The sequence below is a fragment of the Aspergillus saccharolyticus genome (genome assembly GCF_003184585.1).
Source record: "Aspergillus saccharolyticus JOP 1030-1 unplaced genomic scaffold BP01scaffold_10, whole genome shotgun sequence".
NCBI classification, from domain to species: domain Eukaryota; kingdom Fungi; phylum Ascomycota; class Eurotiomycetes; order Eurotiales; family Aspergillaceae; genus Aspergillus; species Aspergillus saccharolyticus.
In genome coordinates, this window is record NW_020290620.1 from 759,731 (window position 1) to 771,313 (window position 11,583).

General features: G+C 51.5%; 5 protein-coding genes across 5 annotated transcripts; 1 reads left to right on the forward strand and 4 right to left on the reverse strand.

Annotated features, from left to right (window-relative positions):
• Positions 1-427: 427 nt before the first annotated feature.
• On the reverse strand, positions 428-1,211 carry BP01DRAFT_381677 (GPI anchored serine-threonine rich family protein; the record flags this gene model as incomplete). Its single annotated transcript, XM_025577322.1, has 2 exons — positions 428-939; positions 1,004-1,211. The coding sequence occupies 2 exons, from the start codon at positions 1,209-1,211 to the stop codon at positions 428-430; spliced, it is 720 nt and encodes a 239-aa protein (XP_025432634.1).
• A 1,570-nt stretch (positions 1,212-2,781) lies between these two features.
• Positions 2,782-5,281, reverse strand: BP01DRAFT_355645 (CCCH zinc finger protein). Its single transcript, XM_025574746.1, has one exon. It carries the CDS (start codon positions 5,135-5,137, stop codon positions 3,056-3,058), a length of 2,082 nt encoding a protein of 693 aa, XP_025432635.1. The 5' UTR covers positions 5,138-5,281; the 3' UTR covers positions 2,782-3,055.
• Positions 5,282-5,423: 142 nt separating this feature from the next.
• Positions 5,424-6,986, forward strand: BP01DRAFT_355646 (DNA-directed RNA polymerase III subunit RPC25). Its single transcript, XM_025574747.1, has 7 exons — positions 5,424-5,701; positions 5,800-5,898; positions 5,978-6,074; positions 6,135-6,221; positions 6,284-6,347; positions 6,409-6,589; positions 6,690-6,986. Exons 1-7 carry the CDS (start codon positions 5,690-5,692, stop codon positions 6,732-6,734), a joined length of 585 nt encoding a protein of 194 aa, XP_025432636.1. The 5' UTR covers positions 5,424-5,689; the 3' UTR covers positions 6,735-6,986.
• A 528-nt stretch (positions 6,987-7,514) lies between these two features.
• Positions 7,515-8,815, reverse strand: BP01DRAFT_381680 (uncharacterized protein; the record flags this gene model as incomplete). Its single annotated transcript, XM_025577323.1, has 3 exons — positions 7,515-8,291; positions 8,346-8,583; positions 8,652-8,815. 3 exons carry the CDS (start codon positions 8,813-8,815, stop codon positions 7,515-7,517), a joined length of 1,179 nt encoding a protein of 392 aa, XP_025432637.1.
• A 903-nt stretch (positions 8,816-9,718) lies between these two features.
• BP01DRAFT_390892 (uncharacterized protein) lies at positions 9,719-11,468 on the reverse strand. Its single transcript, XM_025578039.1, has 2 exons — positions 10,681-11,468; positions 9,719-10,580 (listed from the first exon to the last, which is right to left on the reverse strand). The coding sequence occupies exons 1-2, from the start codon at positions 11,032-11,034 to the stop codon at positions 10,056-10,058; spliced, it is 879 nt and encodes a 292-aa protein (XP_025432638.1). The 5' UTR covers positions 11,035-11,468; the 3' UTR covers positions 9,719-10,055.
• Between the last annotated feature and the right edge of the window lie 115 nt (positions 11,469-11,583).

Below are 11,583 nucleotides of genomic sequence, written 5' to 3' on the forward strand. Positions count from 1 at the left end.
CACATTCAAATTCCTGGCACTTGCCAAAGCCTCCCGCCAACATCCCTCGTGGCAGCCGGTGCCTGAACGTGCTTATCCGGAAACAAGACAAATTGTCATTCATTATAGTATCCATATCAACATCCTCATACCATACAAATCGACGTGCAGCACCATTAGCTCCGACCATCCGGAGCTCAACCTGGTAGTAATAATTGTGAAATGAAAAAATACCACAGCGTCAACCACATGTAAGGAGCCTCGATGACTCGAGAAACCCACGACAATGACGTCAAGCCGCAGAGAAATAGTTGTGGGTAAGAAAGAACAAGGGTGTAAGAAGTGAAAATGGTGAAGCGTAAAAGAAGGCGCTCAAAAGCTATGTACCAGAAGTGAAAAAGGGTCATATATAAGTCAACCATGATGTCTCATGGTAGTCAGCCACCATCTAGACCAGAGCGATAGCGGCAACAAGCAGCGCAAACATGCCCATGGATGCCCGGTTGACGACGCCGGCGTTGGCGGCCAAAAAGGTGCTGGAGGCACTGGCAGCGGTAGTGCCCGAAGCACTGGACGATCCAGACGAGGAAGAGGCGGAGGAAGTCTTCGAAGCAATGGCAGCAGTGGAGTTGGAACCGGAAGCAGTCGAAGAGACAACGCCAGTGCTAGTCACGGTGGACATAGTGGTGGCGGTACCGGTGGTGGTGGTACCGGTGGTGGTGGTGGTGGTGGTGGTGGTGGTGCTCTTGCTCGACGAGGAGGAAGTGGTCGAGGAGCTGGAAGTCGTGGACTTGACAGTCGAAGTGGAGACAGTGCCAGTAACACCGGCAATGGAGAAACGAGGAGTGTAGTTGACATCCTCAGTGTCTACATCATTGATGATTTCAATTGCGTAATCGGATCTGCTGACCAGACTGGCAGACGGAGTCCAGGTGAAGCTACCCGAGTTGGCAATGCCCGCTAGACAGAAGTCAGTCTCGGTTGTAGAGAGAAGAAGGGGTCATAAGGCGGGGCAAGTACGCACCAGCAAGGCTGTCCCCATCTTTGGTGGTGAAGACAGTTCCCCACTGGAGTCTCAGGCTGACGGTGCCGTTGGAGGTGGCATCCCAAGTCAGAGTCGTTGGGGTTCCAGCGGTGAAGGAATAACCCCCACTGGGGACGTTGAAGGGGTTGCTGGCAGCATTGGCGAGAGTGGCAATGGCGCCGAGCGCAAGGCAGAGCATGGAACGCATGTTGATGGATGTATACAAGGTGGGAGGTGAAGTATTCCAATAAACAATTGAATCAGATATAACCCGATTGGGAAATATGTATCGATGGCAAGTGTGGGAGAGAAAGAGTGAAATTAAGATGCGACTTTGAATCAGATGGTCAAAAATGAGTGAACCAAGGTGAGTGATAGACACGAGCTGATTGAAAAGCAAAAAAGGGAGAGGGGAACGAGAAGTTAGCTGTCGCACAAGGAAGGGGAAAAAAAAGAAGGAGAGAGACAGGCGAGCGATGGGGGGGGGAGATCAGGGACTAATAAACAGGCACGAGGAGGAGGAGGATGAGTACGAGCAGTTCAGTGAGTGGTACCCTTCTTCAACTAGACTGTATTGGGAGGCGCCTGCTCTCAATAGAGAGAGCGAGAGAGCGAGAGAGGCTTGTGGCAATGCAAAAGTGGAAAGTCAAATGTTCAATAGATCGAGAGTCCGCCATGGTTGGTTCCAGTTCTCTTGTCCTCATGGAGTTTAGACTCGTAGACTCTGACCCTCTCTCTCTCTCTCCCTCTATCTTTCCTCCTCTATCCTAAGGATAGCGTGAGGCCATGAGCCCGAAAACCCTGAGCTGGAGTACTGTCTTTTGAAAAGGATCTAGACGAAATAGACAGACCGGACTCAGTGGACCCTTGGTGTTCCGTCGGTAAGATTACCTCCTCCGCTGCTGATTCCCCACTTTTAGGCGCAAGGTTTGTTAGTCTCCATCAAATGCAATCAATGCATCCCATCTATTGGGCGGTACCTGGGACTGTACCTTACTTACTTACTTCTCGGATACGAAGTATTACTGTACGTACTTCGGAGTTCCCGGTACCTTGACGAAATCTCCAGGAATTCGCCATCCCCAGCTGATTCTGTACTGGGAGGGTAGGTAGGGTGTCTCGTACCTGATCTAACTTACTATTTTAACTATGGCCGATCTTGTAAACGATATATAGTACTTATATGAAAATGTTGGGGTCGGACCAGCTACGGAGCCTAGCCCTCGACAACCCTGAATTAAGAGTGAAACATGATGGTCGAGTCACTCTCCAATCTCATCACCAGTACGCAGTACTAAAACTCCTTTTCTCCTCAAAAAGGGTCGCTTGCGCTCTTGGTCCCCTAATCCCTACTACTAACCATTAACTATAATCCCGAAACTGGCAAAGGATCGACCGACCTTCCAACGGTCAATCAATCACTGCAGTTGCCCTACCAACCCCTATTTGAATCTACCTATTCGAAATCAAGGGTTTTTTTCGCTCTCCCCCTGCAAGATCGCTCTCATGTCAAAAATGCGGGTCCTAGCCACGGTCTACTACCACCACAAGACACACACCAGACTTATAAACTCCAGCATCGTATTGATCTTGCAAACACTTGAAGGCCTAGCCTCCCTAAAGAAACAGCCACCTGGTGATATCTCCACCGCGGGCACACCGGTAGGGCAATTGCAAACTTTTCTCGACGCTTGCTCATCTGCGGGGAAGATGCGATGAGCGACGACTAAAAATATTTTACAAGGGATGTTGTATTGTAGCTATGAGGTGTGTATGGATGTATATACAATGCATTGCCGCTACAATGATGCTGGAGAACGTTTAACTATATGTTATGCAGTCATCTATGCGGTCGTGGCAGCAGCGGTATCAGACCCCTGTCAGGGCTCCGTGCCCTCGGACACCATCGCCTCCTCCTGCCGGTCTTCGTGTTCCGGATCAGCCTTCACTTCCTCTCTTCCAGAGGTCGCACCGTTGCTGTTCCCGGATTCTCTCGATTCATCAAGCATGCCGTTTTCTCCCAGCCAGACGATGGCTTCCATCACCTTACGATCATCCTCGGTCCTTTGACGGTCCAAAAGCTGGGTGCCAGTTAGTTCGAAATGCAGTTCTAGAAAATAGGCAAGGAAGACTTACTGCTTGGAAAAGCCCCTTTCGTCCCTTTGGCTCAGCGGCCTTTGTTTTGCCTCCTCGCTCGGGCACTTCGTGCGAAAATTTGCACTTATTTCCATGCATACAACGACCAGTTCGGGCAAAATGCCGGCAGACCTTCTTCTTCGGTTCGCGAACCGGAGGCGGCACTCGCTCCGGTCCTTCGCGTTTGGAGGTGGCTTGGTCCGGCGCAGCATCATCGTCACTGTCACCAGAATCCTCCGAAGAAGAGTCAAATCCGCTCGAAGACGTCCAGTCGCTGCTGTCGGAGTCTTTTGGAGAGGATACGCTGGTTCCCTCATCGGCTGGAGCTCCCGCGGCCGGTATGGTTGCATCAGTCGTCGCAAGGTTCTCCTCGACGTCCAGGCCGCCGGCTGCGGTTGCAGCAGGCGCTGGCAGCTCAATCTGAGCATCTGATGCCGTTTCAGCTCGAGGACCAGACTGGACCTGCTCGTTGGATGTGCCTGTGGAGCTTCTCTGGAGTTCCTCCACTCTCATACGTGCCCTCTCAGCATCGGCTTCTGCTTTGGCAACCCTCTTCTCTTCCCTCATCAGTTTTCGCCGTAGCTTATCAGCTTTCAGCTTGGCCTTTGCAGCAATATCAATGGGATCACTGGAATCTTTCTGCTCATCCTTGTAGTTGTGCTGCTCGCGCTCTTTCTGGTTCTTTGAATCCTTCTGCGGGTGTTTCTGCTCATGTCGCTGCTGCTTCTTCTGCCGCAGCGCCTCGTCTCGGGCCTTTTTGGCTTCCTCCATCGCCTTCTTCTTCTCTTCAACTCTTGCTTGAGTGGGGAACCGCTTCTTACGCTCCTCAATCCAAGCTTTGATATCATCCGGCGTCTGTAGCGTTGAAGTGCGTCCTCTGTAGGTGAACTGCAGAGGCGCGGAAGCGCTCGCCGCTGCGGTTGCTCCCTCCGCAGCCAGCCGTGCCTCCTCGTCCACGTCGTCTTCCTCTTCACTAGACTCGTGATCCTCCGTTTTCGGTGTCAACCCAAGCTGGTTATGCTTCCTTTTCTTTTTCTTAGGCTTGCGGGTGGCGTCAGCTGGCAAAGGAGGTTTGGAGGGTAGCAGGGGGTTTCCGAAACTAGGAACTGGTGGTGGTGCGGCAACTCGAGGCGCACTCGCCTGTGGCGGACGACCAAAGGCCGAGTTATGGTCTCGCTTGTTGCCGTGATTCATGGGCTTGTCCGATGGGGCATTGTAATTGCTAAACGGCCGTCCGCCTCGCTGGTGACCGCGCTGGCCACCTGGGAAGGAACTTGTTTGTCCCTGGTTGTCAAACCCCCAGCGCATCGGCGGCCCCATCATTGGGGGTTGAACCGGTTGCGTGACATAGTTGTGAGAAGGCACAGCGGGCGGATATGTAGGAGCGGGTTGAGCAGCGGCCGTAGGGTATTTCGATTGGGCTTGGTAGGGCGTCGGCACATGTGCTACGGGGGCTGGAACGTAGGATTGGGAGGGATTGAATGAGGGTGCATTTGAAGAGCGATGCTGAAAGTTCGGGGACCGGGTGGGCGCGAACTGAGGGGTCGGAATCGCTTGTGGAGTGGCAGAAAGAGGTTGAGGCGTATATCCCGCATAATTCATAGGTGTGTATCCGCCGACAGACCCAGGCCCGGTGGCGGCGACGGTGGCAGTCGGATATCCCCGGTTCACATTGACATCGGGTGTCATGTAGTGACCGCCACGTCCACCACCACCACCTCCTCCTCCTCCACCGCCGCCACGGTGAGGATTTCCGTAACCTCCTCTCCCGCGCCCTCGGTGATGTGCACCGGAGGCGCGTCCGCCGCGTTGTTGACCGTGATAGCCTGCATTGTACTGAGATGCATAGGCGGCCGCGTTGTGGCCATGGTGGTACTGTTGCTGCGGGTGCGGATGCTGCTGGTGTGGCGGCTGGTGCGATTGATGCTGTTGCTGGGAGGAAGAAGGAGGAGGGGGAGGAGGCGGAGGAAAAGAGAAGCCCTGCGGATTGTTGTTCATGGCGAGAGGACCGCAATAGATCTTCCAGAAGAGACAGTGAAGGCCAGCATGCACGCCATTCTCTTCCTCTTCAGAATCTAAGGGCGGCGAGGTCGAGTTTCGGCGCTAAGTCTTATAACAAAATGGGCGGCGGCTGGATGGGACCTTCGCTGCAGCTGGACGCCGAGATTCTTCCGTTCCGAGGACCTCTTGGTTAACTACCAAGAGGTAATCACGTGAGATGATCTCGGCCTCGGAGAAAGGGAATGCTGGCCTCAGGCAAATAACCATCCAATGACAAGCAGCATCTTATCGCATGCTGTAATCGGATATTGTCAAGTTGCGACTATTCAATGTTCTGACATGGCGTCGGAAGGGTGATTTTGCTTAAAGTCAGTGCTAAGACTATTGAAAGCAAAGCGAGTCATACAGGACATGGAATGGGGATTCGTCTTCCATTGAGGTTCAATTATACTCGTCCGGCTCATTGCTTTACTGCTGCTCGATAAGACCAGAAAAAAAAAAAATTCCCGGGCTCCGTCACTGGCAACGCCGTGTGCATCGCCGCCCAGCATGTTCATCCTTGTCAGTTATCCTGATAGTACCCAGACGTTCGCTTCCTTACTTGCAGTAAACGTGCTTGTCGTCTATAAAAGTAATGGGAACTGACCGGAATCTCCCAGACTACTGTGTCCGATCTGATCCAGATCTCCCCCGAGGATTTCTCCAAGTACAGCGCTGTGGCCCTCGAAGATAATATCAACGAGAAGTACGCCAACAAAGTAAGCTCTCACCCTTTCAGGGCTCCTTTGTCCGGTCGCTACTTGTAATGATTTAAAGGCTTAATTCTTCATGGGACAGGTAATTCAAAAGATCGGCCTCTGCATCGGGTTTTACGATTTGCTTGAATCCTCGGACGGTCTTATCGGCCATGGAACCGGGCTAGTCAATGTAAATGGTAAGAGCGTCCCTGATGCCAGCCGACATTTCAATAACATCTTACTAACTCGAATTCTAGTCAAATTCCGGCTTATTGTCTTCCGTCCGTTCAAGGGAGAGATCATGCTGGGAAAGATATCCAGCGCCACGGAGCACGGAATCAAAAGTGAGTTCCCTCCTTTGCTTCCGTCTCCCCGGTCATCGTCCTGAACAAACGACATTTCCTAGTCGGCGTAGAATTCTTCAATGACATCCTCGTCCCGCCCGATCTTCTCCTCGATGGAGCCAGGTTGTAAGTTCTCCCTCGGAGTGCTTCACTCAACTCCACCGCAGACTGACCCGAAGCCCAACAGCGACTACGCGGATCAAGTCTGGATCTGGGAAAACGAAGATGGCTCGACCTTCTATTTCGACGTCGGCGAGGTCGTCCGTTTCCGCGTGGAGATGGAGGAGTGGCATGATCAAATTCCCAATGCCCCTGATCTAGGCGATGGCGCCGCCGTGATCGAGCGGAAACCGCCATATTCAATCATTGTAAGTCCAATAACCCCATCAAGCCCACGAACCGCCCACGGAACAACTTGGGTGTGTGGGTGCTTTGAGGTTTCAAATCTCAGCACTAACGGGCGAACAGGGTTCGATGCAAATGGCTGGCTTGGGTCCAATCTCTTGGTGGTGATCATCTTTTACGGTAATTATCATATCTCTGTTCTTTTCGTTCTTTTCTTCTTTCCTTTCTCGCCCATGGGCAGAACTACTCTTCATGTTATGTTTCTGGCGTATATGATTGTTTGACCACAATGATGGATTTGGACATCGGATAGAACAGTTTCTTCCACCTGAGTTATGCCCTGAAGGTGTTGGCTACGGTTTCTTTCGCTTTATATACCAGGAGCTGCCTCAACGTAGGGATTTAAAGGGCTGGCTGCGGATTGGGCACGGGCATAGATTGCCACTCTCAAGTATAAATGACTGTAGCATGGATGTGGATGCTTTCGTCCGTGTACCTGACATGCATGGTCAAAAACTCATTAAAGACATCCATCATGGCCACCAAATCACAGAGCTCTTGCAAAGGATGTATCTGAGAAGTATGTGTGAGCAGAGAAAGTGCTACGCTCACTCTTGACACCGACCTCTAACTATGGCGAGGATGGGATGCACCAAAGACCCACGTGCTTGAGGTTACTGGAAGGGCTGAGATCACCTTCAAAGTGATGCTTATTCAAAGTAGGACATAAGAAATAGTTCCAGGACGCAATGAGCGTCTGATACTACAGTTACTATACTGGTCGTGCCTCGGCAAGCTCGGCGTAGGAATTTGCATACTATTATTCGTTATGATGCCAGATCAGCAACAGCAATTAGCCGAGAGCCTGCCAGAGGTAACGGCTATTTCAACCAGGCATTAGGGTCAAAAACACGCTCATGATAGGGAATTTCCTATGAGCCCATCCATCTAGGAGGCTGCCCACAGCGGAGTTACCCGCTTGACGTATTTCATAAACTTGAAGAACCCGACGGCATGCTCAACATTGCCGTATGGATCAACAACTCGCTCCGGGAATGCAATGCCAGCGCCATAAAGACCCCGAACAATCCGGCCATTGGCATCGTAAAAGCCGCCCGAGACTGAGTCAAAGTCGAGCTCCAATGGACGGCCATTGATCGATAGTTCTGGAAGCGGGTCGCGCGTAAAGCCCACGGCTTGAACTATATGTGAGCAAGATGGCAACACCCGCTGATATTGTGCAGCTTCCTGGCCGCCTCCGCAGTCTACCTTGTTGATGAAGCGGCCGGCCTCGGATTGGGGTAACTTATCATCCTCCAGTTGCTGGCGGGCGAAGTCGGCAGCAAGACCTTTGAGTCCAGTGTTATCACGGAGGATCCAGCCGTCCATGAACTCTGCATAACGTAGCGGATGTCGCGTGAACCATTTTATGCGAAGCGCAGGGTGGGAGCTCCGGGCCAGTTCCACCAGGTTGAGTAGGGCTAGAATTGCGCTGTGAGACGCCCCTACCACGGCAATATCCAGAGGCTTATTGTGAGGAAGATGTGTGATCAGTTCACTAGGTTTCAACACCAGGTCAAGGTCAAGCCTCTCGATGTGGGGTTCGGAAATAGGAATGGTAACTTCCGTCGGGGATGATCCCGTGCAGAGGACAAGCCGGGGTGTTATCACATCTACCTCGTCTTGAGAGTCCTGCAATTTAATTCGAACTGTCCAAATAGATGTCTATGCGAAGTCAGCAATGCGAGGAACTATCTACGGGAGTGCCGCTGGACTGACTTGCTCGGACAGATTGGCAGCGGTGACTGTGCCCCGGCATGCCAGGACACTATCCATTTTTGTAATCCCTTCTGTGAGTGCGCAAACCACATCCGCAGCGTGATGCAGATGACAGGTTTTATCCTGGTCAAGCTTGGCCATGGTTGTGAAAGGGTTGGGCATGCGGGTGTTGGCAATGACGGATCGGAATGGCTGCACAGCGGTGGCATACGCTTGGAAGAACGACACTTTGGTGTTACTGAAATGGTAGTGTCAGCAATATTGCCCTCCGATTGATCTTCTAATCTGCGCGCTCTCACTACTCACCTGGGGACTTCGCGGTATTTCCTGTTGACTCGACCACCTTGAAAGTATGGATCCACCCAGGCGATTTTACCACCCAGCTGCTTTTCCAGTAGACTTCCAACAACTGCCAAACCAGCAGGGCCTGCTCCCACTACAATAGCGGCACATCTTTGGGGTTGTGTCATTTTGTGAGTGTCTGCAACTGTGGGGTGCTAAGCAGCGAGAAATCGTCTCAGCAACCGATCTTCTCGAGAGAAATACAGTATGTGAAGACTGCTGGACACCAGAGCAACTGGAGTGTCTTCAGGGAGAGAACGAGAAAACGAGCAATTTATGGGTGAAGATCCATGGCGGTTGAAATGCATTTCCGGAGTAATTCTCGGCGAAATACTCAAATCAGAACCTTTTCGGGGATAGAAGATGAGTAGACTGATCATGGTTGCTATGAGAAGATCCCTGGCTGTACACAGATAGCAAGGAGGGCCATAGTTGAGGCAGAGAGTCCATGTGGTTTGTTCAGTCGGCGAACCAAATCAATCGGCGATTGAGCACGCAGGCTGCCCGCCCCCGAAAGAGACCGACGGCAGGCGTGTCACTCCCCGGACGGGTCAGATCATGCATCGCACACATGTTTAGATTCAGGCGGTCAACTGATTGATGGTTGGGGGCATTGCGCAATCAACTCAACTTAACGCGGCATGCCCCACCGGAACTGCTGCGTCGCTTTCCGTCCGCTGCCATGGCGTATACATTATTGTACGTATCCCATCCTGTTCACGGGAGGTCATCAGGGGTATGCGAAAGAGATAGACGGTGATGCCAGTGTAGGAGAAGGAGCAAGATCAACCCTCTCAAGGGTCATTGACTGCCTTTCACATCATTATGCTTCTTCTTCTTCCAAACATCATTGCGACAAAGGGACAGTATGGCTGGCCATGAGGAAACTTGGGTGCCCTTATATTCAGCTGCCAGCTAAGATGAATGGGGCATTTGGCACAATGACGTGATTCTCTACACGTATGAGGTGATAACCTCTCAAGGTCAACTTTAGGCTGTCAAACTTATCTAAGGACTAGTTAGCTTAATAAATAGCGCTATGACCCCTTCGTCGGGGATCCGGGGTACGTTCAAGCTGGTGGCGCTGGATGACAGATGAATGCAATGCCCTCTCTTGCTGGAGTGTTGCCTTCAAGTTAGACAATACTCCATATGACTTGAAACATAATACTTTCAAGTCGGCTTTGTATGCATGGCTGGCCACCGAAAATCCAAGGTATAGCTGCTCTCTGGTGTCATCCCAAGAAGTTGATGACATTTCTCTGGCGTGCTGATTACAACCACTTGCTCGGAACCCTACAGCAACTGATTCTAACGCATGCTCATAATGAGCTACTCGAGTGAATTGACCTTCTCATCTCATCTTGATTACACGGCCCAGAACACTCGCACCGACACTCGCTGGACATGATTGATCCATCCTCCAAACCGGGCTCTCCCCCAGACCTGGATTGCATCACCCACCTCTAAAGAACGAACTTGACTGCCATCCAAGGTTGCACGTCCACGGCCCGTGCTATTCTCGATATCTTCTGCTTCGCTTGATTCGCTGGGGACATCATCAAGATAATGCCAAGTGATTCGATGTAGTTGGGGATTTTTGTCCGCTGTCCGGTTTGACTGCAGCTTATGAGGGCTCGGAAGTAGAAGGGGATTGCCCGATTCAAAGTGGACGTGCTGCACTCCTTGAGTTGCTTCCTCACTACATGGAGGCGGTTTCTGAGCGGAGTGAATGATCTGGGTGTCGAACCATGTATAAGACCCGTCGTAAGGGCCCTTATTGCGGGCACCGCCACCCCACCCTTGATCATGTGCTAAAATACTGAATATGATCTTGCGGCAAGGGTGGACAGTGCGATGGGGAAGCATTTGGGGAGAATCAGAATCCAGTGTCTATACAAATGATCAGTTCGGGTACATCCATGCCAATGCCAGAGCTGCCCTGAGTGTGCTGCATGCGAGACTGGTGGTAATGGAGATGGCATGTACATACATTTACGTCATAGCACAGCGGTACAGTTGTCAAGAGCGCTTGATCCTGATCTTTTCGAATGATAGTCTCTCCTTCCAGGCCAGACTCACTGGTGGCCCAGTACTCAGCCGCATCCACGATCATGTCCACGAGCTCAACAGGGAACAGCTCTTCCGAGTTTCTCTTCCATTTCCAGATATGCTGCAGCAGGTACCTAACCTTTAGCACATCGTAGCAGCTCGGATAGTATGCATCGTCATTCGATTTCTTCATATCATCCTGTGATAATTCACCACCACCGTTTCCACTGTTATTGCCCGGGGGGTCTGAGGGCCTTCTAATTCCGCGAAGTCGATGGACAAATGGAAGCATCATGATGAGTCACATAAATTCGCCTGATGGTCAAGTAACACACGGAATGACGAGAAACTGTCCGCTTGTAATGATGAGTCTATTCGGCAGGAATTTCTATCTCGTCAGACTTGGCGGCGCATCAGACTGCTAGTTGCGAACAAGACGCAGGGCTGATCCACATGGATCTCGAAAGTCGCAATAAAGCCTGAACTGTCTCAGGCAATTACCTTAGGAGTTTCTGTGCTTATGGTCTGGATCAGGGCGGAGGCACGCTTGATCATGCACGCTTTAGACGACAACAATCGAGGCAGGGTGGATATTCCTCCAAGTGAGTCAAGCTTGCGAAGACCTGAACTCAGGCATTCATTTAGGGGAAGAGAGTTTCGATCTGGTTTCTAGAAAAGGGGTGGGGGGTGTGAGCGGATAATTAAACGGGATGCGGAGGATCATACGGGGTAGTTAGCAAGCAGTAAGTTAACTAATCGATAAGGTTGATGGTTATTGCGGGAAGGTGGGAGGCGTCTACGAAATGACGTCACCGCTCTGAACTTACTACCTAGTATGTATCCG

What these genes read in the sequence shown, in the direction of transcription:
- BP01DRAFT_355645 (XM_025574746.1), bottom strand. Translation starts at nt 5,137, where the DNA reads ATGAACAACAATCCGCAGGGCTTCTCTTTTCCTCCGCCTCCTCCCCCT.
- BP01DRAFT_390892 (XM_025578039.1), bottom strand. Translation starts at nt 11,034, where the DNA reads ATGATGCTTCCATTTGTCCATCGACTTCGCGGAATTAGAAGGCCCTCA. An exon ending in CGCTGTGCTATGACGTAAAT is followed by an intron (nt 10,581 to 10,680) that starts GTATGTACATGC and finishes TCATTTGTATAG; the next exon opens with ACACTGGATTCTGATTCTCC.
- BP01DRAFT_355646 (XM_025574747.1), top strand. An exon ending in ACGAGAAGTACGCCAACAAA is followed by an intron (nt 5,899 to 5,977) that starts GTAAGCTCTCAC and finishes TTCATGGGACAG; the next exon opens with GTAATTCAAAAGATCGGCCT. An exon ending in CGGGCTAGTCAATGTAAATG is followed by an intron (nt 6,075 to 6,134) that starts GTAAGAGCGTCC and finishes CTCGAATTCTAG; the next exon opens with TCAAATTCCGGCTTATTGTC.